Source organism: Carettochelys insculpta, chromosome 15, assembly GCF_033958435.1.
Source record: "Carettochelys insculpta isolate YL-2023 chromosome 15, ASM3395843v1, whole genome shotgun sequence".
Taxonomy (NCBI): domain Eukaryota; kingdom Metazoa; phylum Chordata; order Testudines; family Carettochelyidae; genus Carettochelys; species Carettochelys insculpta.
This window is the reverse complement of record NC_134151.1, coordinates 36,669,456-36,694,897: the sequence shown is the minus strand read 5'-3', so window position 1 is coordinate 36,694,897 and position 25,442 is coordinate 36,669,456. Positions and strand designations below refer to the sequence as shown.

At 44.3% G+C, this 25,442-nt stretch overlaps 1 protein-coding gene across 1 annotated transcript in view; it reads left to right on the top strand.

Moving 5' to 3' along the window:
* The window catches only part of LOC142021168 (hepatitis A virus cellular receptor 2 homolog), a 34,317-nt gene extending 19,227 nt beyond the window's left edge, over positions 1-15,090 (top strand). Inside the window, 6 exon segments of the mRNA XM_075009691.1 lie at positions 7,756-8,100; positions 9,468-9,518; positions 10,712-10,800; positions 11,451-11,574; positions 12,220-12,259; positions 12,739-15,090. Coding sequence (XP_074865792.1) covers positions 7,756-8,100; positions 9,468-9,518; positions 10,712-10,800; positions 11,451-11,574; positions 12,220-12,259; positions 12,739-12,832 — 743 coding nt within the window. The 3' untranslated portion in view covers positions 12,833-15,090.
* Positions 15,091-25,442: the final 10,352 nt, after the last annotated feature.

Sequence of the window (25,442 nt, the reverse complement as noted above, 5' to 3'; positions counted from 1 at the left end):
ATCTTGGAATTCATTCATCATGGAACAAAGGAATATATTTATTATCAGACGCCAGTTGTTCCTCCTTTTTGGAAATGAGAGCATGTGAGCATGCCGCTGCTAACAGGAAGCTCCAGTGCTCAGTTGTCCCTCACAGGGGTCCCCATGGGAGCCAACACCCTCTGCACACAAGCTCTCCATTAACAGCAACGAAGGGTCCTGTGGCACCTTATAGACTAATAGAAAAGTTTTGAGCATGAGCTTTCGTGAGCACAGACTCTCTTCATCAGATGCTCTCCATTCAGATCCCAGGTTTCCTGCAGCCCCCCACATGACACCCTGGCTCTTCCCATAGAGAGAGAATTGAGCTGTGTGTAAAGACAGTGAGTTAATGCAATGGCACCTCGTTACTGCAAAGCACGCTGTCTTCATTAGACTTTTAACAGATAAATCCCAATGCCAACAAAAAACAAATGCACTTGTGCAAAATAGATTTTCATGCTCTCTTGATGGAGGGCCTGGTCTATTCGTGTCAAAGTAGATGGGAGTTGGATCAGGCCCTGATACAGAAATGACTGTTGAGCAAAGCGCACACACTCTTTTTGAAGCTACTTCCCAGAATGCCCTAGGGTCCCTTTACCCTTCTCACCTGCTAAACTGTGCCTGTGCCCCTGTACATATCCCTGTGATTTTTCTCACATCTCCTAGAGGCATAATAGATTTTTTTTTTTTCCACAGAATAATTTCAGTGCGCTGTCCCCATGCCCTTCTCAGTGAAACAGCCCTGAGTCCTTTTACCTAACACAGATGAGAGAAGCCTACAGCGCCAGTTGTTCTGCTTCTGTATTCCACCCACCTCTCAACAGTTTGTCAGACTTCAACTCCTTGAGATCTGTCTCATATTCAACAGCTCATTCTTGTGGAAATGTTACAAAGTGTGATAGTTACAAAAACGCCACCCACTGTATCTTGAGCTTAATGAAGGACATGGGTCATTTCAATGCATTGTCTATAACTTAAAATAAAATGAATTCCAGTGGATACAGAAGGCTTCCTGGACTTCACAGACTGCTGTGTCAGTAAGTTTTTCATCTCCATTTTGCTCCCAGGACAGTCAATGAAAAATCTGCAAGGAGCAATATTATGCACTTGACTCACAGAGGTAGTAAAGCTGCCCAGTACAGCTGTGACCACAGTGCAATAGTGAGCTGAAGCCCAGGTCTGCATCTGCTGTTACTGCTAGTTTTGTGGTCGGTTGCCAAAGAGATCTTTGTGATGGACTCTTGCTAAAATAAAACCACGTTTTTAATTGGTGTGTTGCCAAGTTCTGGTAGCAAACAGAATTAAATTAACATCACTTAACTGGGGAAAATATGAACTTGTCCTTTAGTATAAAATGGCTGTCTAGATAAGCCAATTATTTGGTTCTTAACCCTCATTACAGAGGTGTGGCAGCGTTTGTGGTCACGGCTGACAAGAATGACTTGGTGGAGCCTGATATTTGACTTTTAAGCTTCAGACCCATATGCCACGTCTCATCGTGCTGTGTTATTTATCACAATGCCTGAAATCAGTTACAGCTTTCACAGTCACACTCTGCAGAGTGGTTTCAAGTGAGCAGCATGTAGCAGAGTGTTGCACTATGCTGACATTTCAGCTAAGGAAACGTTGAGGTGCATGGTTCAGAAATATGGTTTTGCTAATTTGACTCTACGGTGAAGGTTTAAGTTAGTTATAGGAAATTTGCCACGTTCATGTAGCTAATGATTACTCTGTGTGGGGGTTAGCTCAGTGGTTTGAGCATTGGCCTTGTAAACCCCAGGTTGTGAGCTCAATCTTTGAGAAGACCATTTAGAGGTCTGGGGCAAATAACTAAAATCAGTTAGGGGTGGTTCTTGCCCCTCCTGGGACAGCAAGTGTCTGGACTCTGTGACTTCTTGAGGTCCTTTCCAGTTCTTTGAGATATGTGTGTATGGGTATTTTAATTATGATCATACAATAAGGCTTCTTTCTTGAGCATCAAGTCACAGTGTCGCTATATGTCAATTCTTGACCATATGAGGAGAGAGCTCAGAACAAAGCAGGTCTTCCTTCAAGAGCCCGCCAAAAAAAAAAAAAAAAAAAAAAAATTAGAAAAGTTAATCTGTTTAAAGACTCAGGTCCAAAGACATTTTAAAAAAATGTTTTCTGGGGATCTTTCACTCCCTCTATCCTGTTGAAAGGGAAAGTGGCTTAGCAGTGGTCCTGAGAAGTCAGCCCCTACAGGTTGGTCATCGTTCCCATCGCATCAGTGTTTTTAGGGACAATATGCTGCAATTCTGCCACTCCCTTTTGGCTACACCATTGGCACAGTGATGGTGGGCCCTACAGTGTTATCTGCATGGTTAAAAATCTGGACGGTCAAAGTATTTTTGCAACATGAGCCAATCAGCAGGAAATATTCCCCTTATTTGGCACTGGAGAGGCCACATCTGGATTATGGTGCCCAGTTTTGCGCGCCCCCCCCTATAAAAAAGGATATGGATGTGTAACCCTTCTGTTAATGCCAGATGCCTGCCAGAAGGGCCGGGTTCAACTCTTGTGGGGTTCTCCTATCAAGGATACAATCAGCCGGCTCGAGCCCCAACCCAGTGGCCTGGGACAATTTCACCCCCGTGCTGGGTGCCTGTAAGGCGGTTCTCCCCCCCACTCGCAAGCACAGAGTCTGAGATAGAAATGGCTTGTTTAATGACCGTAACCTACCCCAAGGTTACAGCGACAGATGCAGCATATCTCAGCACAGAAGAGACAAAACCCCTTTTACCCAGATACCATCCCCATATGCAGTAGAACCCAGTCTCTTGCTGGGGCTCTTGGCCCTTTTCCACACACACACACAGTTACAGGGTGTACCCTCTGCGGTGCAGTCCCAAACTCAAAGCCCACAGATACATCACCAGGGCAATACTAGCTGTCCACTTGTCTGTAGCCTCCCCTTGCTGTCACCAGCCATCTGCCAGTCACCCTCGTCCGCCGCCGCTCCTACCGGCCGCCCGCCGGTCGCCGTCGTCTACCGCCGCAGCTCCTACCGGCCGGTCGCCGTCATCTACCGCCACCGCCGCTCCTACCAGCCGCCCGCTGGTCCTGCTGTTGTCCGCCGGTCCTAACCCCACTGCTTGGGACTGCCCTAAGGCAGAACTCAGTGATTTCAGCTCTGTGTGGCCTCAGCTGCCACTCTGTGATTTCAGCTCTTGGTATCTCTAGTGTGGGGTTTCACAAACACCCTAGTATCCAGCTCTATCTTTTAACAGGTGGGGAGGGTTAGTCAAGCCAGGTTTATAGCTATATGGCCAAGGCACTGGCAGGGCCAAGGCACTCAGCAAGCTGGCTCAACCAGTACCCCTCCCCTCTCTCTCACAATGCTTTAAACGAGGGAGCCCTGTGTAATCAATGTCTTACACAGCTAAGGCGACTGCCCTGTCCCCCACAACAACCCAGAGCATTGGTGAGATCTCACAACTCCCGCATTAAGTGTCAGCTTAAATTGTGATTTTACAACTACATGTTTACAGTAGACCAAATCTCATGGCTTACTTGCTACCCATTAGGCTTTGCCTGAAAAGGTATCACACATGCACACCTTTTGCATTCTCATGCAGATGACCTCTGGGAGACTCATTCCTCCCAGCCTTCAGCAGCACTGCATTCCTTCTGCCACATTCCCTACAGATGCATTGAAGAGGATCCAGTGGAAGGCAACCAAAATGATTAAGGGGCTGTATCATATGACCTAGAAGGAGAGGCTGAGTGATTTGGGCTTATTTGGGTTGCACAAGAGAAGAGTGAGGAGTGATTTGATAGCAGCCTTCAGCTTCCTGAAGGGGGGTTCTAAGGAGGATGGAGAGAGGCTGTTCTCAGTAGTGATGGATGACAGAACAAAGAGCAAAGGTCTCAAGTTACAGTGTGGGAGGTCTAGGTTGGATTTCAGGAAAAACTATTTCACTAGGAGCATGGTGAAGCACTGGAATGTGTTACCTAGAGAGGTGGTGGAATCTCCATCCCTAGATGTTTTTAAGTCCTGGTTTGACAAAGTCCTGTCTGGGAAATTTTAGTTGGGGTTAATCCTACTTTGGGCAGAGAATTGGACTTGACGACCTCCTGAGGTCCCTTCCAACCCTGTAATTCTATGATTCTACAAAATAGTCAGAAATATGTTGTCCCAGTAATATCAATGTTTCTTCTAGTAACTCCCTTCTTTGTGTCTCCTTTTCATCTGTCTCAATGCAATACATATTCATGTTATTTTTTTGTTTCCCCATCAATGCAATGTGCCCAAAGAAAGGGGAAAATAGGGTGTAAGAAACAAGTGCAGCTGACAAAGGTTTAACAGAATTTAGGAACCAATATGAATAAGGACAAGCTGTGCTCAGTGGTATTTCAGAAGTTGTGGTCAGCAGGATGTGACTGTGTTTGCTCTTGCAGGTAAACCATGTATACCTCATTATAAACATCAAATAACTGCTAATTTAGATTAGAAGAAAGGGAGAGAGAGTTTACCCACAGGAAGAGTCAAGCCTGATTAGGACTATGCGCAATCTTCAGTGTGTCAAGTGTGACATCATTTGTGACATTAGGGAAGTAAAACTACACAGTTGTGAAGGAAATGAACATATTTTTCCCTCCCGCAAGCTCTTAAGGCATTTAAAGAAGAGTGGTCTCTGCCTTCACTTAATTTGTCACCATGGCTGCTTGTTTCTTCTTGATATGGATCCTAATGGTCCTATTTACAGGTAATTAAAATGAATAGGAAGCTAACTGGTAAGTGAATGGGGCATCAGGGGTAACTAGTACATAATACGGAAACAAAAAAACAGGCCAGTGGCACTTTAAAGACTAACAAAACACTTCTTCAGATCGTAGCCATACTAGAACAGACTCAATAATAGTTACTGAATTTTCCTGTAGAGAACTAACTATGAAATAAACCTAAGGTCTCATAGATATTGCCGGTCACAGTGCTGTAGTTTGCCACAGACTGCAGGTTCTGTAGTGTAAATAATGAGCCAGAGCTGCTCAATAACTTTAATCTCAATAACTCTTCTAGGGTTTTTGTTTGTTTGTTTGCTTGCTTTATAAAATGACATTTCTGGGCATTATGCTTGCAAAAATAATCATCCAAATATGACCATGAGCACTCAGCCTGAAAGACCAGTTACAAAAATGTATATTGTATATGTAAATGTATATAAAACAGACCAGATGCAAAAATGTATATTTCTTTATTTGTTGTTTGCAGATGAGCATAGATATCTAAACCCACATAATTGAGAGATTTATATCAAACTAAACTAATTCACCTTTTGTGAGCGTGTCTTTAGTATTCTGTGTGTAGTATGGATTTTTTTTATGTGGATGAATTTAATGTTCTTAGCGGACTTTTAAGTTGAACAGTTAATAGAGTAGTGAAATAATATAGGTTGTGACTTTGGCTGGGAACCCTTGTGGGGAGGGCTAAATTGTGCCTTTACTGTGTCGGCCATGACAGAGCTATGAGTTTTTGCTATTTTGTGCTGCAATCAACAATCAGTGTTTACCAACAGCAAAACTGATGACAACGATTGTGAGGGATGTGAGCAACATAATTGTGAGTCCATGAAGATCTGCTTTAAACTAAAAAATAAAAAGCGTCAGGGTATGGTCCATATACTATAAAGTGAAATCTTCTCCAGTTTGTAGTGAATAAGGGGTGGGATTCAAAAATGTTTGTTTATTAGCTACTAATGCTGAGTTTCTTACAGGTTACTGTGACAAAGCTGCAGTAGAACCAGATTTATGAATCAGAAGGTCTGTCTTTTGAGATTAGCTAGTGCATCAACCTTGACCAGCTACACCATGATTACAGGTGTCTATATTTTTACTGGGAAAATATCAGGATTATTTTAACTTACACCCTACCTAACATTTATCTCCTTTCCCATACAAGCTGCCTAATTTTTGCTGCTTGGAAAAATTGCATTGAAAAGTATTAACACCCATTGAAGAGCTTTATACTCATGTACCGTTAGTCATTGCATGACTGAAGTTTTAAGGCTATTGATTCCCTATTATTCCCCATGACAGGAAGTTTATGGCACCTGTTATATTCAAAGCTCCCCTTTTGTGTGCTCAGTTAAGGTCTAGCTTTGATTGACACCTCGATCATCTGACCAGGAATAACATTGATTAACACTCTGAACACCAAATAATTAATGCCTGGGAGATGGAGTAAATATACACTATCCTGGAATGATTATAGTGTGAAACAATGCATCTAGCACAGAAATACTTCTGTGTGTAGAGCTCTTGTGTGCTGGTTGTATCTGTGAGTTCACAGGACATGCAAGGAAACTGAAAGGATTTTAACTACTGAATTAGACAAATCTTCTCTTACACAGAACACGTGAATTAAATACTGAAGTTAAAAAGCAGGAGACTGAATTGTTGAAAAGCTTTTGAAATCCCTGTTTATGTGAAGAGGGAAGTTGCAGACTGTGATGGGAGTGGAAGGTGTTTTAAAGATGGTAATTCAAAAAGGAAATGCAGCCTGTCAGGGTTTGAAAGATCTCGCTGGGTTTCCACAGCATTATTAAAGTGAACGCTGAATTTTATCCATGGTTCTCTTGATATAGTGGCTCTGCTCATACACAGGCTAAATAAAGGGGGGGAAGAGAGCTAGCTCACGAAAAGGACATTTTCAAAGAGTTGATGTCACTCAGCTGGATATGTGCAACCACAATAGCTGATGCACATGCAAGTTCACCCGATTAGCTTATTTCAAGGAAGGGGGAACTGACAATCTAGGGTGAAGCTCGGCCAGTGTGGAAAACCCTCACAAGTCTGCTCTTCCATGAGATGAGATTTGAAGTGAGCAGGGCGTAAGTGATGTATACTTCGTGCTGGATCTCTGCACACAAGAGACATCAAGGAGAATGGCATATTCACAAAAGCTGTATCTTAGCTGAGGTGGTTATAGTCACTGCAGTCAGGTGACCTGTCGCAGTTGCCTGAGGGAGCCACCCAGAGACGCCACTGGGATTATAAACCACTGTCTCTCTTCCCTCAGCAGGGAGCAGTTTGAGAGGCTCTGTCACAGGGATTAGTCGTCAGTAGAACATCAGTCACAAAGAAGCAACACCAAGACCAAGGCAGACTAGTGTCTTTGCGTGGTTCCCTCCCTGTCCTGGGACCTGACGACTGACTCCTGTATGTCCTAACTGAGCTGCTGTTGGCTGTGGCTCAAAGACAGCTTATTTCAGTTCTGGGTGGGGTTCTTAACCACTGTATCATCTGCTGGTTTCATAGGTCTGATGCTTTGTAACTTGAAAGAGATGTTTCTGCAAACAACTGGTGTATAAATAATGCTGGTTTTAAAAAAAAAAAAAAAACCCTTCCCTTAGGTCAGGGAGCTGCATGTGTAACTGTTGAGGGAATTGTCCATGTGTTGGATGGGCACATTAAAGGACTGTTCTCCCTGCATCTGTCTGGCTAGCGTCAGGAGGGAGAGGCTGTGCAGCAGCTGGACACAGGAGTGTTTCCTGTGCTTGGAGAAAACCACATCTTGGGCAAAAGCCCCATGGCCCTGGTGTGTGTCAAGCTGCCATCCTCACTTGTGGGGGAAAGAAAGGGAAACACACCCACCTGCACTGGAGATAGGTACAGGCCTGGTGTTGTGCTGTGACTGACATACCAGACACATCCTATTAGCCTGTGCATTGCATCTTGTCCCAGTGTCCGGTACTGTTGTATCTCTGTCTGCAGGTCTCACCGTATCGGGCTCCCCGGTGAGAGGAGTGGTGGGTCAGAATATCACCTTGTCCTGTCAATACCGAGTCAATCGCCAGAGTGACATCACATCCATGTGCTGGGGTCGGGGCCGCTGTCCTTCTTCTCAATGTTCTCAGCCCATTCTCTGGACAGATGGCTGGAGGGTAACGTGGCAGGAGTCCAGCCGATACCAGTTAGGAGGGAATCTCATTCAGGGGGACGTGTCCCTGACCATCGTGAATGCAACAGAAGCAGACGGAGGGCTGTACTGCTGTCGTGTGGAGATCACTGGTTTGTGGAACGATCAGCTGCAGAACCTGGAAGCTGTGATTGAGAGAGGTGAGCAGAGCCTTTCTTTCCTGTGTGTCTTTGAAGGGTAAAACTCCTGTCACCTGTCTGCCTGCAGAGCTTGTGATAGAAACAATATAATGATGTGCTGCAGCGCTAACCATTATGGCTTTGAAGCTGTACTGTTACCAGTCCTGAAAGGAGGCAACATCTACCACTGGTGTAACCCCGGCAGAGCCAGGTCTTGGAAATGGTGATTTTATTCCCTTATGCCATGGCGTGCGGCTCTTATTAGCAGTCTTAGAAATCTTACATGGAATGTGGATACCCCCATAGGCTGCTCTCATTAGCTTGGCACAATAATTGCCTCTTGTGGGTAGGTGTGTCATGTTTCTTCTGCCTCGGTCAATCCAGAGCCCATAAAAATGAATGGAAAGTTCCCATCAATGTCAGTGGGTCAGGCTCCAATTCAGGAAGGTAAAAGGGGTAGGTACGGTTTCGTGTGGTGTGACGGGACAATTCTAAATGGTCTGCAGGGTTTCTGAGTCTGTGGAGACACCTTCTCTTAGGAAAACCTGGCCTCTTTGATCACTAGGATTCCAATGATATAAATCAGGAACCTGCCTAGTCTAGACCCTGCCTGGCCTTTGTTCCTGCCACTAGAAACCAAGACTGGTCTGCATTCTACACCACCAAACAACCAGTGTTTCCTTTCCAGTTTGTGCGGCCAAATTCAGACCTTTCATCAGCAGGTGCAGCTCCATGGAACTGAGCGTTGTACTTGTGCACCAGGAATGAATTTAGCCCTGTGTCTTAGCTGAGGAAGAGTTAAGGGGGGGCCAGATCTAGCCCTTAGTGAGCTCTCATGAAAGTCCTTTTGTTGGTGCCAAGCCTCATCAACAGAAGTCCAGGTTGTATAAGCTGGACTTAAGTAATGGCTGATTTTTATGCATGGAAGTGTAATCTCCACAGGGGCACTGCTACAGCTCTGTTATCTGACCAAATTTTAAAGTGTACAACTCCCATTTTGGCAATAAGCAAAATCAGAACCCCAAATCTTACATCGTCATTTTTTTGTAAACCGAGAAAAGGCAGAATTTGATATGCTCCAGGAATTCCTTTAGTACTGATTTTACGTGGAAGGTGCTGGGAGGCTATGATGACAGTGGGCAGGATAAATTCCTATGAAAGAGTAGCTGTGATTTTTCGTTCTTTCTCCTTTTGTTGCCCTATATTGTCTTGAAAAACAAAAGTGGAAGTCATTTTCTTTTTCTGGCAGTATACCAGGCAGAGAATGGGACATGGCTTTATTGCAGGTGTTATGTTGTTAAAACCGTGCATTGCTTTCAGTTTGTTGGATACATCTTACTGAATGTTGTCAATTGTGGTTTTTTTTCTTTTTTTCTGTATAACACCAGCTAGGATTTCCGCTGCACCCACTCACATGTACACGTCGGACCATACCTCAGGTAATGATCGTGCCAATATTCAGTCTCACAGATATGCATGAAACCCTTCACAATGAGATCCCAGAAAGGCAACAGGACTGGCAGAACTGATATGCTACCGAGATCAGAACTGGGCCAGTTAATGCTAACTGAAAATTATAAAGTAAGGTCCTATCTTGCAAGCACACACAAATAAATTTGCCTGCAAATTGCACATTAAGGATCTATTTACTTGTGTTGACAATATTATTCCCATTGACTTTCTATGTTATGAAAAATGATCCTCTGTCATCTAACAATAAGTACCAAATAAAGATAGGAAGATCATCAGGGACCTTTCAAACAATTTTCTGCCCGCAAAAAGAGTTTTATGATTTAATACTTTTTTGAGCCGTATGAGCTCAGCTTGAACTTGAAACCAAAAGTGTGAGCTTCGTTCATCTGAATTTTGTGAGTTCATAGTTTCCAAATAGTTTTGTTTCCCATTCAGGAGAGGAGATAGAAAGTTCTCAGCATGCGATGTGTGTCTAGCTGCAGAGTTGTATACTTATGTGTGTAATGGACACATCCATGAAGAAGCCTCAGAAAGAAGCAGACAGTCGTGGTACTTTGATGTTAAAAAATGCCACGCTTTCCAAAGTGAAGGCAACAGCCAACACAGACCATGCCATTTAGAATCAGAGCGTTCAGGAATGGTTTTCAATTGCAGCAGAAGAGCCACTTGACTCTGAAGTCCCTTTAATTTAAACAGGAGGGGACTCCATTTTCGTTAATCGTAGTCCTCAGATAATACATTTTCAGCTTTGGGATGGGTGGGTCATTAATTAATCAAATGACCAAGTCATTGAACCCTTGCAGGATAGATATTTCACTGTGTAGACCTGTCTTTTAAAATGGTGTAGAGTGCCTAATACCAAGAAATAGGCATCGCGTTACATTGTTGTAGCTCTGGCTTTTGCAAGTTTGTCATGCTGTGGACAACCTTAATGTTACACAAACATTTTCTCAGCTTTGTGACATTTTGTAGGTAATACCGCTTGCCCTTTACGGTGCTGCATGACAGACTTACTCCAGCACCATCTGTAGCCCCTTGATTCTCAGGAGACATCAGTTTACTTTATATAGTCAGAGAAGTAGGCATGGTCTAGCTAGGAAGTAGGACAGAATTATTAGCCATGCTAAGTGCTATGTTGGTTTATTGTACTGTTACTCAGCTGCTGAAAACGCCAGTGACGTATATTCCACCCTGATGCTTGGATGGCTGTTGGTTTTCAGCTCAGAAATGCCTCGGACTGTTTCAGTAGTAAGTGATCAGATCTGAATGGTAACTGTACTGTCTCTGCCTCTCATTTCCCATAACGGTCCCTTTCGGGGGAAAGGGAAACATATATGTCGAGTCTGTGCATTTGCTGCCTGCATAATAGATTAGATGTCTTCATTACTAACATGCAAAGAGCTTCCAGTGACATGTATACAGGGTTAACCCTGGGGTTTTTACTCACACCTTACTGAGGGGGGAAACACCAACTGAATTAAAAGGGAATTTTGCCTAATTAAAGACTGAAGTAAACAGGAATTAAAGGCACAAGTCTCCTGGGATCAAGGCTTAAATAAGGATTTAGCCCTCAATGAAAGCTTTTGGAATGAAGAGATTTTTCTTTAAATGATAAGCAAAATATAAAGTGCACAAGTTCAATATAGATGAATGAGGTTTGGATGCCTCAGTCCCTTTAGGCACCTTGGAAAGTCACGTCCCTAATCAGTGCTCAGCGGTGTGGCTCTGGCTGTATGGAGCTTTTGCATTCCCAGTGGGAATAGCACACTCCCTCAAGCTGGGAGCATTTTCTCAAGTGTGCATTTCCCATTTGGCAGCAGGGTGCCCGTGTGGTTTTTCACATCCTGTGTGTGGTTTCCGTGACTTCCCCTAACACCCCATATTTTGTGTGTCAACAGACTATGTCCACATCAGTCAGTGAGGTGAAAGAGACAGAATCCATGAGGACAGGGATGTATATTGGAATCAGCATCTTTGTGGTACTTCTAATCATCCTAGTTTGGGCCTTAATTATCTCCAGAAGTAAGTGATGTGGGAGGGAGGAGAATCTGTTTTATTTCTCTGATTTTGTGGGATCTCAGCCAATTATTGTAATTGACAGGGTCCCTATAGCAACCCCTCTCCATGCCACGCTGGCTGTGCCCTCCTCAAGTCAGTGGTGCCCCATTTTTATGTTGCACTTTTCTGGCCTTCCCTTGCCACAAGGGAAGCTGTAGCTGCTTTGTGCAACTGCAGTCATGATGTTCCCTTTTCTGGCTCATTTGCCTGAAAGCTCTCAGACAAAGTGTACAGCTGGGCAAACACCTTTCGAAAGAGGTATGCAAATGAAGGAAATAGAAAACGCAAATGAAGTGCAGATTTGCATATTTGACACACCATTTGCATATTCTTATTTCAAAAGACCTTCTTTAGGAAGAAGAAAACCAGTGTAGACACTGCTCTTTTGAAAGTAAACCCCATCTTTGAAAGTATGCTTCTTCCCTTTATTTATTCTTTGAAAGAGGAATGCAAGTGTAGACACACCCTGGGTGTGTTTGGCCTCATCTAAATACTGGTGGGGTGGCTTTTTTGCATATTTGAAGGACTCACTTTAAAGATCCTCTACTTCTTTTTTTAAAAACTCATTTCCTTCTCCCTTCATTTTTTCCTGTTTTGGACAATCCACAGGGTATTTCCACAACAGACAGAAGCTGAAGACTTTGGAAAGGTAAATGTTATTCACGGTGATGTTTCAATTGTAGCAGTAAGAATATAGTGGGTCCCACCCTGTCTGCACCTTTTGTAGGACAGAAAGAAGTGTACCAAACATACAGTCCTGGACACGTGCTGCCATTTCCAGATCTGCATGCTATTACTCTGATTGGCTTCGTCATCTCTGTACAGATGATCAGACATAATGCAAAAAGAGAGAGTGATTACCCTTGCTATTCCTCATTGCTTAGTAACCAAAAATGATCATATCAGTTAATTTGGCTCATGGTTTATAGCTCTTGATATTACACTAAGCAGCAGGAGATCTTCAGGCCTGTGGTGCTTTATAAATAGATAATGAAATAATTATTACAGCTGTCTGATAGTAAATGGTTCATATTTGCCCTGTAAATTAGTTGTTTTGGATGGTGTTTTCTGGTCTTTCTGGCTTGTTGGCTGTGTTTTAATGACCACGGTCTACTGCTCTCTCTGCAGATCAGTCTCATTTTCCAACACAGAACAAGGAGGCATCCAGAGCTCGTTGGGAGCTAGCGTCCAAGCAGAGGAGAATATTTATACGATGGACTAAAGAATGATTATGTGGTTACCTTTCCCAGCATTCTGGCATTAGTTGGTAACTACCAAAGTAGCACAAGTTATACAGCAGTCTAAACTATACTTCTAGGCACTGTTTGATACAACTGAGAATATTGAAGAGGGCTGCCCAGGGTGACAGGCAGACCAACTGACAGTTACTTGCATTGCTCCGCTAAAGCAAGAAGAGGTTCTACATTCCAGGATAAGACTTTGCCAGACTATGGATGACACAATGCTCCCACTGTTGAGCATCATTCTTAGAATCCATTCACCAAATGGAGCAATATAAGTAGTACGTTAGTTAGCAGATGCAGAATGCCACTTCTTAGAGAGTGAATAAGAACCCTACCACACTGCCTTCATAGCTGAGAACAGAGAAGTTACAGTCCATTTTCAAAATATTATCTAGGTCTCCAGCATTGTATTGTGATGCTGGATGGTACAGCCAGAAGCCAAGCCGTGCCATCTGCAGGGATGAGCAGGCTGAGCCAGCTGTGATGACACAGATGCAAGGAGGGATTTGTTTATGCATATGTTTCAAGCAACAAAAGTTTAACTGCATATTTTGCTAAGGCAAATTGTATCCATTGTTGGTTACCGCTGAGGGTTCAGTCCTGCTGGGTGCTAAATGCTTCCAAGAAGATGCTGAAACTCCTCAACTTCTAAGAAGTCAATAGGAATAGAGAGTTCTCAGCACTTCCCAGGGGACACTCAGCACCCTGGCTAATCAGGCTCCTGGGCTGTAGCACGCATATATTTTGTGTGAATTAAGATTATGACTAAGCACATTTAACTCTGGAAACAACACATCCAGCTCTTCCTCTGGTCCTTTTACAAACTGATATGATTCATACCATGAACCACATTACTGACATAATCTCCCACTTCCAGCACTCTAGGAAACTAAAACAAAAACGCAGCAATCCTGAAGAATTAATTAAAAAATTCCTCTCGCTACTGTTACAAAGAGAAAACAGAGTCCTTTTGGAAGAGCTAGTTAAAGATCTTGTAACAGCAACGAAGGGTCCTGTGGCACCTTATAGACTAACAGAAAAGTTTTGAGCATGAGCTTTCCTGAGCACAGACTCACTTCATCAGATGCTGGTCTTGGAAATCTGCAGGGCCAGGTATAAATAAGCCAGAGCTAGGGTGGGGATAACAAGGTTAGCTCAGTCAGCAAGGGTGAGGCTTACTACCTCACACACAACTATTTCAGATTTGGCGACGAGATATACCTTCAAATCAGCGGCACAGCTATGGGTACCTGCATGGCCCCTCAGTATGCCAATATTTTCATGGCTGACCTGGAACAGCGCTTCCTTAGCTCTCGTCCACTGACACCCCGTCTCTACTTACGCTACACTGTTGACATCTTCATCATCTGGACCCATGGGAAGGAGACTCTGGAGGAATTCCACCGGGACTTCAACAACTTTCACCCCAACATCGACCTCAGCCTGGAACAGTCCACACAGGAGATCCACTTCCTGGACAGCTAATCGTTGCTGTTACAGATCCAGACTAACATGGCTACCCCTCCGATACTTAAAGATCTTGGTAATGCACGAAATGTTGGGTCACATTCAGCTCTTCACTTACATCGGTATAAATCCAAAATAATTCCACTGACTATACTGAAATTTTGACTGGGTTTACAGCCGTGTCTCTATCTGTATAGCCTGAGACAACTTCTGCTTCCCACCTACACATCTACAACTAGCACTCAGTTAATGGTATGGGGGTTGGATCTATAACACCTATGGTTTTTGGTAGAGAGACATGGAACCTCCTCACTTTTTTGCCATAATGATTGGGATGGATCAGCCTATTTCATTTTGTCCTGTCATGCAACAGAGCACAATCCAAGTCATACAAATTCAGGCAATTCTGGGGGAAAGAACAGTTTTACTCAGTAGTTTAAAAAAAAAATAAATATTTTTAAACCTATATATCTAGGACACTACCGTAGACTTCCTGAGAATGCAAAGACCGGGTATGCACACAAGAGCCAAGTGTCTCCTGATATCAGTCGTAATAAACAGAGTTAATATGGCTGGTGATGTAGAAAAGACAGTGTGGCATATACTATTAAAGGAATGATTAGGAAAATTAAAGAAGGCAAACCATCCATCCTCAGAGTCACTGCTTTCAATGGACTTATACCAGGCATGATCTTCATTTCCACTTGATTGTCCACCAAGCTGTAGAGAGAGAATAATGCTGAACAATAAATATTGTGTTGACATTGTTGGGAAAGGACGTGAGCTTATTAATAGTGAGCTAGGACATCTGGATCAAAAGGGCTCCAAGCTCAGGCTCTCCACCTGTATCATGTCTTTGTCATTGGCTATCAGTCAAGTATGAAGGACACAAAACAGGGTGGCTGGGTCCAGCAAACAACTTTATTTTGCACAATGCCAAACTAATAGGACACCTTAACTTACCAAACAAAACACAAAAGTCTGGTTGTCGGAAAAAAAACAGGGACATGCAGCCAAAACCCCAAACACAAATGACAATGGGACAAAATACAAGAGGGAGGGGCTCATACTCCCATAGTCTTGAGGGAGGGAGATGAGGTAGGAGGATGCTGTAGAAGGTTAGAAACTCCAGGTGGCAGGGCGTGGTCTTCTCCGTTCTTCTCTTCACTTCTTCTCTTCTTGACTTGCTGGCATGTGTGGTGAGTGTGGATGAGGGAAGTGAATGGCAGACGTGGGTGAGCGCACCTGAACAATCCGACTGCCTTTAGCCTCTCTGTTGTTACCCTATCCAAATAAAAGAGGTTCTGTGCCAGCAGCCACTACTGGGGAGGGAGGACAACTGCGTTCCCCTTCCACAGAGGGACTGTACCAGACACTCTCTGGCTCAAGATTCTCAGTCCGTTAATGGTAGGCAAACAACCAGGCTCCTGCCTCTCGTGGCCAACAGCCCGCCTCAGCGACCTGAAGGGGTCACGGTGGAGCTGCTGCTCCAGCACTGCAGAGGTGCATTCGGCAGACAGACAGCCCTGAGGCCTGGGCAGACACCCCCTATAAGCCCTTCTGTTACTGGGCAGATTAGGGTCAGGTGACTCCACTTTTCCTGCCTTTTCTTTCCCATTTTTTCCCAGGTAAGCGTGACAGTGACAGAGAGGCTAATAGCAGCCTTGAAGGAAAAAAATCAAACTGGTGGACACAATGGTGGTGTTCCCACCCCCCGCCCCCACCAACAACAGTGTTTGATTTTAGTTATCTCCCATAGCTGAGATTTGCTGGCTTAGAGGAAAAGTTTAGAATGAAAAGGAAGTTGGGCCCAGCCACCTTCTCCCTAAACTCTGGGTTAAGATCTCAGTGCTATCTGTCAATAAGAAATTATATAAGATGAGACTGAGATTTAAAGAAACTTCACCTGCCTGGTCATTAGACTTGCAGTAATACAATTATTTTGCTATATCACTGGGATTGTCAGAAACCCACTCGATATATTACTGAGACGTTAGAATGAGCTACCACAGTCACTCCTGCATTATGCTGATGCTGGTGAGGTCAGACTCTCTCTTCAAAAGTCAAAAAGTGAGGTCCTATCTGTCATCTGACAGCAGGACTAACAGCATTTGGCATAAGCCTGTGTCTGTTCTCACTGAGGTCAACTAACTGTTGACTTCAATGGAAACTCTTAGGCCAACAATGAAGGATTTTAAGGATTGGTAGTTTGTGAGGGGTTATCGGCATCTTCCTCCAAAGGTACACAACTTCCATATCTTTAGTAGGTGCAGTAGAACTTTTTGATGTGGAAGGCTGAGGATCAAAAGTTTTTGAATGAAAATAAATGTTAAGGTGTGGTTTGTTTGCAGCCTGTTTTTTCGTTTTGTAACATTCATAATAACAGGCACTTAGTCCACACTTGAAAGCAAAGCTTCTTTCCAAATTTGGATCATTTTCATCTAATGTTGCCATTGTTGCTTCACACTGCTCGAACACTTTAGAGAGCTTTTTGGTATGTAATATTCTCAATGCAGTGGGCAGGGCTAGCTCTGTGGTTTGAGCCCTAGCCTGCTAAACCCTGGGTTGTGAGCTCAAGCCTTGAGGGGCCCATTTAGGGATCTGAGGCAAATAGATTAAAGAAAAAAGGGATGGTGCTTGGCCCTGCCAAAAAGGCAGGGGATTGGACTCAATGATCTCCTGAGGTCCCTTCTTGTTCTACGCAATGTGCATCTGTATATTATTCAGCATCTTCATCCTCTTTACTTTGTTTTTTGTCTTTGTAGAGTTGAATGAGTTCTTCATTGGACAGTTTCTCCTTGTGAGAGTTTAAAACTTCTTGAATGTCATCTTTGTCAACTTCTTTGAATCCAGCTTCAAGTGCCAGCTTCACAATTTTTTCTTAAATGCCTTCCATGACCTTCTCAAAGGCAATGAAGTTGTGCACAGATTTTTGGCAGCAAGGCTTTCCCCATACCATTCATATTTTTTGAGTGACTTCGGCCCAGGGAAAAGCAATGTTGTCTATTGCCATTTTTATGTTCAAAAGCAACAAAAAGACGTGTGCTTTGCTTTTGAAGATATAGACTAACTCAGCTACCAGTGTGGCATTTTTATGTTGTATTTCATAGAATCATAGAATCATAGAACACTAGGACCGGAAGGGGCCTCGAGAGGCCATCGAGTCCAGTCCCTTACCCCGACGGCAGGACCGACCACTATCTACACCATCCCTGATAGACATCTATCTAATCTGTTCTTAAATATCTCCAGCGAGGGAGATTCCACAACCTCCCTTGGCAACTTATTCCAGTACTTGACTACCCTGACAGTTAGGAACTTTTTCCTAATGTCCAACCTAAACTTCCCTTGCTGCAGTTTAAGTCCATTGCCTCTTGTTCTCTCCTCAGAGGCCAAGAAGAACAACTTTTCTCCCTCCTCCTTATGACACCCTTTAAGATATCTGAAAACCGCTATCATGTCCCCCCTCAATCTTCTTTTTTCCAAGCTAAACAAGCCCAATTCTTTCAGCCTTTCTTCATAAGTCATGTTCTCCAGACCTTTTATCATTCTAGTTGCTCTTCTCTGGACCTTCTCTAATTTCTCCACATCTTTTTTGAATTGGGGTGCCCAGAACTGGACACAATATTCCAGCTGAGGCCTGACCAGCGCAGAGTAGAGCGGTAGAATGATTTCTCGTGTCTTGTTCACAGCACACCTGCTAATGCATCCCAGAATCATGTTTGCTTTTTTTGCAACAGCGTCACACTATTGACTCATATTTAACTTGTGATCTACTAGAACCCCTAGATCCCTTTCTGCTGTACTCCTTCCTAGACAGTCTTTTCCCATTCTGTATGTGTGAAACAGATTATTCCTTCCTAAGTGCAACACCTTACATTTATCTTTATTAAACTTCATCCTGTTTACTTCAGACCATTTCTCTAATTTATCTAGATCATTCTGAATTATGACCCTATCCTCCAAGGTAGTTGCAACCCCTCCCAGCTCGGTATCATCTGCAAACTTAATAAGCGTACTTTCTATGCCAATATCCAAATCATTAATGAAGATATTGAACAGAACTGGTCCCAAAACAGACCCCTGCGGAACCCCACTTGTTATGCTTTTCCAGCTGGATTCAGCACCCTTAACAACTACTCTCTGGGTGCGATTAGCCAGCCAGTTATGCACCCACCTTATTGCAGCGCGATTTAAGTTGGACTTGCCTAGTTTGTCGATAAGAATATTATGCGAGACAGTATCAAATGCTTTACTAAAGTCTAGGTATACCACATCCACTGCTGCTCCCTTATCTACGAGTCTCGTTATTGTGTCAAGAAAAGCTGTCAGGTTGGTTTGACATGATTTGTTTTTTACAAAACCATGCTGGCTGTTCCCTATCACTTTACTACCTTCCAAGTGCTTGCAGATGACTTCCTTAACTACCTGCTCCATTATCTTTCCTGGCACAGAAGTTAAGCTTACTGGCCTGTAATTTCCTGGGTTGTTCTTATTCCCCTTTTTGTAGATGGGCACTATATTTACCCTCTTCCAGTCTTCTGGAATCTCTCCTGTCTCCCATGACTTTCCAAAAATGAGAGCTAACGGCTCAGCTACCTCTTCTATCAGTTTCTTCCACAACTCTCGTACTGTTGGTTTGTTTTCACTGTCAGATTCTGAAACGAGGACCATTGTAAATAATACTCCCTGAAAGTGGCTATTACACCATACTCCATCAGCTGAAGGATCAAGGTGGTATTAGGAGGCAAAAAACCCACTTTAATATTGTCGGCATAGTCTTCAACATTAATAGGATGGCCAGGAGAATTACCAATTATTAAGAGATATCTATTATCCAAGTTGTTTTTGGCGATATAAGATGCAGTAAAGGGTGAGTGGTAGCTGGTTATGTAGTGTGTAAATATTTGCATTTATCACCCATGCCTCTTTTTGGATCTCCATATCACCAGTAATGATGCTTTATTCCACCCTTTCAGTGCTCGTGGGTTTTGTGAGTGATACACAAGGAGAATCATAGAGCTGGAAGAGACCTGAAATAGCCATCATGTCCAGCCCCCTGCCCTAGGCAGGAGCAAACCCATCAGATCAGCCCAGCCAGGGCGTTGTCGAGCCGAGACTTAAACACCTCCAGGGATGGAGACTCCACTACTCCCCTGGGGAGACCGTTCCAGTGCTTCACCACCCTCCTAGTGAATAAGTTTTTCCTAATGTTCAACCTGGACCTTCCCAACCGCAACTTGAGACCATTGTTCCGTGTTCTGCCATCTGTGACCACTGCGAACAGCCTCTCTCCAGCCTCTTTTCAACCTCCCTTCAGTAAGTTGAAGGCTGTTATCAAGTCTCCCCTCAGTCTTCTCTTCTGCAGACTAAACAGTCCCAATTCCCTCAACCTTTCTTCATAGGTCATATGCTCCAGCTCCCTAATTATTCAGCATGGCTTCACCCTCAAGATTCCCACCAACGGGTAGTGGAGACGGTCTTTGGATAGTTTAAAGCCTGGTGCTTTCTTTTCTTCTCTAGAAATAAATGTTCCAGAAGGCATTCTCTTTCAAAAGAGCCCCATCTCATCAATACTGAAAATCTGCTTAAGTGAATCTCCTCCTTCTTCGACTGCCTTCATGAGCTCTTGGAAAAACTTCATTGCAGCTGCAACATCAACACTTGCCCTTTCGCCTGATGTACGAATGCGATGCAAATTAGCACGATTCTTGAATCTCTCAAACCAACCATGGCTTGCCTTAAATGTAAGGTTCTGCACACCTGCTACTCCTTCTTCTTGAGCCTTCAGGTTTAAATCTTCAAACAGTGACATAGCTTTCTCTTGGATGATAAGAAAGCTCAAATTCATGTTAAAGATTTGTTGTGTCTGTCCATCCAATGGGTCAAAAGTCATTCTAGTTTTTGCATAATAACATCTCTTGTTTGTTTTATATGCTCCAATTTCATACCACCAACACAGCTTTCAGCAACCCCTTTCCACTTATCTTTTCGAGAAAGAATTGTGCCCCCAGTTGAAGAAGATAAGTTCCTGGCTGCACAGATATCCCTGTTACATTCACCTTTTTCAATACGCTCTAAAATTTCTAGCTTCTGAGCTACACTTAACGGCCTTCTCACTTTCTTTGGTTTACCACTATGGGAATCACTCGCAATGTGTTTTGGACCCATGTTTCACAAAATAAAAATGGTGATTCAAGATAAAATGTATCCCTGTAAGAGCACTTCAGAGATGCATAAAGATCACTAACACAAGACCCAAGCTGATCTACCAAAGAGCATCATGGGAGAGTGTGATGCCACAAGATACTCCAGCAATGCTTTTTCTCCCACCACCTTTTTTCTCAGTGCTTCCATTTTTAAAACATGGCTGGGCAGCATGTGGCTCTTTGACCAGCCACTGGCAGCTCCCGCAGCTCTGTCTCCAGCTCCCTGCCTGCCCATGAAAGAGCAGGACTCAAGGCGCCAGTCCTTGACCCCATTAAACTGCGCCCTGCTCTTTCAGAGCAGCAGGTCAGGGAGCTGCCCCTGACGCACTGTCAGTTGCAGGAGCCGGAGGGCTTGGGAGACGTGCGCAGTCAGGCAGGAGGAAACATTGCAGCTGGCAAAGGAGCAGCAGCCTGTGGCACTCCATTTGAAAGGTAAGTGAACCTTGGGTTTGGGGTGGGGGCAGCTGGGGAGGGTTAAAGGCTGGGGGAAGTTTGGAGCCATGAGGCGGGGAGGGTTAAAACCTGGCAGCGGGTTAGGACTGTGAGGTGGGCAGGGCGGGGTGGGTATTACAGCAAACCCTCAAGTTACTCAGGGGTTGTTCCTACTACCCCTGCGTAACTCAATTTTTTTTTTTATGCAAGGGGAGGGAAGCCAGGAACCACCAGGGCTGGTCAGTTTTCTGGCTCCCAGAGTGGCATGTGGTCCTGTTCCTGCAAGCGGGGCGCCGGGAGCCAGGCTAAGTGCCTTCTCCCTCTCTCCCCCCAGCTGCAGGGCTGTCAGACAGCTGCGTGGCTGCGGGGAGGGAGGTAGAAGGCTTCAGCCACAGGCCTGCAGGTCTCCCTGCCCGCTGGCCGGGACCCTGCGGCTGACTCTTCTCCAGCTGTGGGCCTGCAGGTCTTCCTGTCCCCAGGCTGGGGAACCCACGGCTGGCTCCGCTGCAGGGGCAGGACTGCAGGCCTCCCTGCCCTCCAGCTGGGACCCTGTGGCTGGCTCTGCTCCAGCCATGGGGCTTCAGGGTCTCCTCCTCCCACCCATGACACTCCCCTCCCCCCCCACGCCTCTCTCACCTAAACTCGAGATACCCGCGTGTTGAGCGTGCTTATCTTGGGGGTGGGGGTGGTTGTTACTGTACTTGAAAGCAGGTTGGATCCATGGGGCAAGTGGGAGGTTTAAAACCTGGTGGCAGGTTAGGCGTGGGGGAGTAAAGCTCATATTAGCGGGGGAAGTTCGCTCGTCTAGTGAACATAGGGAGGTATACGAGTCCCTCGTTTTAGCGCATGCTTGTAAGTAAGGTACTTGTTTAACAAGGGATGAGTGTAGTAAAATAGGTGTTTACAGGCTGGGCAGACGGCACTATTCCACTAGCCTTAGCATGCCTGTGCCAAGGAGCTCGGTGAGTGTCCCAGTGGGACTCGCTGAGTGTCAGGGCATCCCAATCCCCCTTGGCTGGCCCAAAACCCTCCCCCCGAGACTCCTCCTTTTACTCTGACTCAAACAAGTTACCTACAGTGCCCCCGATGTAGTCAGTTACCACCCTTTATCTTGTGCATGTGTTGGTTCGATCAGCCCCTTGCTATCCATCACGCTGTCCTCTGCCCTTATCTTTGAGAAGGGCCAGTGTGTCTTTGTCTCAGCTTTGGGAAGTGTGTTAGTATCATGTGGGATGAGGGTGTTCTGGTACTGGAAGGTGCTTGCGTAAGTGTCCGGTGCTTAGGCACTTCTCAGAAATGTGTGTGTTTTTGCAATATCAGCCTGGTTCTTGCCAATTTCCATGAGCCTGCGTGCAGGCAGAGCCTGACTGCTGCTCATCACCTGATTGCTGCGAACTGGGCTCTGTATTAGCCAGTCTGGACCACTATTTTGCCATCTATGAGCAGGGCTTGATCACTATCTCTGGCCTCTTACACAGGCCTGATTTGTCTTTGTACTGCAGCATGAATGAAACAGCGGGAGACAGTTTGCTCATTGTTCCAGTGCTTTCCCCAGAAGTGCTGTCTTGGGCCATGTCTCCATTTTGAGCGAGGTGTGTGATTCTGTGCAGGCTGGCACTAGCGGAGTCATGGCAGCAGAGGCATGCCTGTGCTGGGCTGACCAGCTGGTTTCAGGCAGGTTTGTGGTTGCTGCTGTAGCACATATTCCCATAGCTACACCACTATGGCTACTCGCGCTAGCTCAGCGAGGGCCAGTGTGATTGTGCGTACCCAAGCCACGTGTCACATGCGTCCCTTGTCATACAAATGCAGCCCTCGCTGTTTTCTCAGTGGCCCTCTACAAGTGCTTCTCTGGCTGTATATGGGGCTTTCTCGCTGCCTTCTCTATCTGCTGCTCTGCGTCACACATCCTCAAACACCCTGTCCCCAGCATTCCCATTCAGTCCTCTGCCCATAGAGCTAAGATTCCTTGACTGGTCTTTCATCTGGCCAATATTCTGAGTGGTGGGTCCTACTGTGTCAGCTCTGCAAGCCATAAAGTTCAAACATGGATGATGGGTGAAGCTTGGGGAGGTGAATGCCCCAGGCTGTGGCTCCGCCCATACGCCACACCTGGTCTGCCCAAGCCCGCCCCAGCTCTGACAGGCCCTGCCCCTCCTGACTGCCTCCCTCTTTTCTTGCCTTCCTTGCTCACCCCTTCCTACCAAATCCCTAAACCAAAGTGCAAAAAGTGACATTTTAAGGGGGGAAAAAAACCCACTCTTGTAGAATTTTTTCTAAAGAAAATGGAGCATGTTTTCCAATACATGCCAGATTTTGAAGAATGGACATGAAGAAGATACCCAATTAAAAGTATTAAATTGAGAGAGAAAAAATATCAGTCATGGGTTTTTTGCCAAAACTTTATACTCTTTCATATGTGGCAGTCCCAGGACTGGGAGGTTGCAGAATAGTCAAATATTCTGGATAATAGAGAGGTACGCCTAGCAATGCATAACACTAAAGAAAAATAAGATTAGCTATTAAGAAACAAACAAAAATGTGTTTAGAGTACTTTATTTCCCAACAACAGTAGTATAGTACACTGTAAACTTATACTGTATTTGCTGCATTTATTTGTATTTATGTTCACTATACTGTACTTTCGGAAAACATCACTAAAATTTTCCTTTGGTTAAAATGCCAGTTATCTGAGAGTTCTTGAAGATAAAGTGAGGGTTAAGACAGAGTTTATTTAGTAAGGGCAATCAGCTGTTCTGCTGACTACACCATTAAATATTGTGGAATACATGATGTAGTTCCTCTCTGTTATATATTTTCTTAAACAGCTTTTCTAAGCTGATTTTTGTATTTTAAATGTACTTTTACACCTCCATAAAGTAATCATTCCAGATAACTATATAGTTAATGCACTGAAACAAAGACATTATTTTAAATTAGAGTGGTTTAGTGTGTACACAACAAATTTCATTGCTTCTTGGAAAATGTATTTCGTGAGCTCGCCATAACAATAGACAAGTTTAAGAAATTTTACTGTGGCTGCGTTTATACTAGCAAGTTCTTTTGAAATATTTTTTTGAAAGAAGGGGGCTCTTTCAAAACAGCCCATGGAGCGTCTACATACCAAAAGCGTTCTTTCAAAAGTAAACCAAAAGAATGTGGTGCTCCTTTTGAAATCACTCTTCCTTTCCCGTTTCAGGAAGAGTGCTCCCTTTCAAAAACCTCTTTAGAAAGAAAACGTGCGTAGACACTCCACAGGGCCCTTCTTTCAAAAGAATAGTCTTCATTTTCTGTCCCTGGCCTGTTCTTTTGAAAGCGCAGGGGCTGTGTGGGCGTTCTCTTTCGAAAGAGCAGATCACTCTTTTGATCTGCTTTTTTGTGTGTAGACACGTGCTTTTGAAAGCAGCTCCTTCAGAAGAGATCTTCCGGAAGAGCTTCTTTTGAAAGATCTCTGTAGTGTAGACATAGCCTGTATGTTTGGGTTTAAATATGTTTCCAATGATTTTAAGAAACAAGAATTTTATATCTTATCAAGGTACTGATTTTGGTGGAGGACTGTCTTGAAACTAGTTCATCAAGTAGTCAGAAGTAAAGTAAGGGAAACTCTCTTATCCAGCTATTTAGAAGAAAAGGGATGTTGTCCCTTTAGGGGCTCTCTGCCACAGGCATGAGAGGTGAAGGGAGAAAGATGACAGCAGGAAAGGACAGAGGGACAGAATGACTTTGGAAGCATTTTGTACTACAGTAATTAAAATTATAACCTATGGTTTAAATAAGGGTGTTCTCTTGAAGAATTTATTTTAAAAGCTGTATGTCTGAAGATCCATGCCTTCAAGTCCAATGATGAATAATCAGACTCTGCATGTAAACTCTAGGCAAGGATTTTTTAGAGATGTGATTTGATAACCTTCAGCATCAAATTAATGAGTATGTAAAGCAAATTTTAAACTAACGTCCTTTAGAGTAACAGGCTCTAAGTAAATATTGCAGTAATCCGCAGAGGATTTTTGTCAGTAAGTTCAGAAATTGTTAGAGCAAGTGCTTGTTAAATGGCTTTTTTAATAATTTCAGCTGCTAGGTCTGGCAAGGTGGAAGGCTTCTTACTTTTAAATGACTAGGTCCCCTCTGGAAGCAGTCTCACCGGGCTGCCACAGCCTGCTGTCGGAGACTGTGGGAAGGGTGAGAACAGGGCTCGGAAAGTGGGGAGAGTTTGGGTATGAAGACCCAGGGGAGGCAATGTCTTCCCTGGCCTCTTATTACCCACTGCCCAAGAGGTGAACTGCTTTTTTACATTGATCCTGAAGAGCAGTGGATATGCCCACTAACCACAACAAGGTTTCACCCAGGCCTTAGCAGAGCCATAATTGCCACTATCATGCTGCGTTGGCAGAAATATGCTTCCTGTGCTTTTAATAGTCTACCGTTGAGATTGTCAGAAGAGATTTAGGCACCCATGTCCCACTGAAAGCTAAGGGTCTGG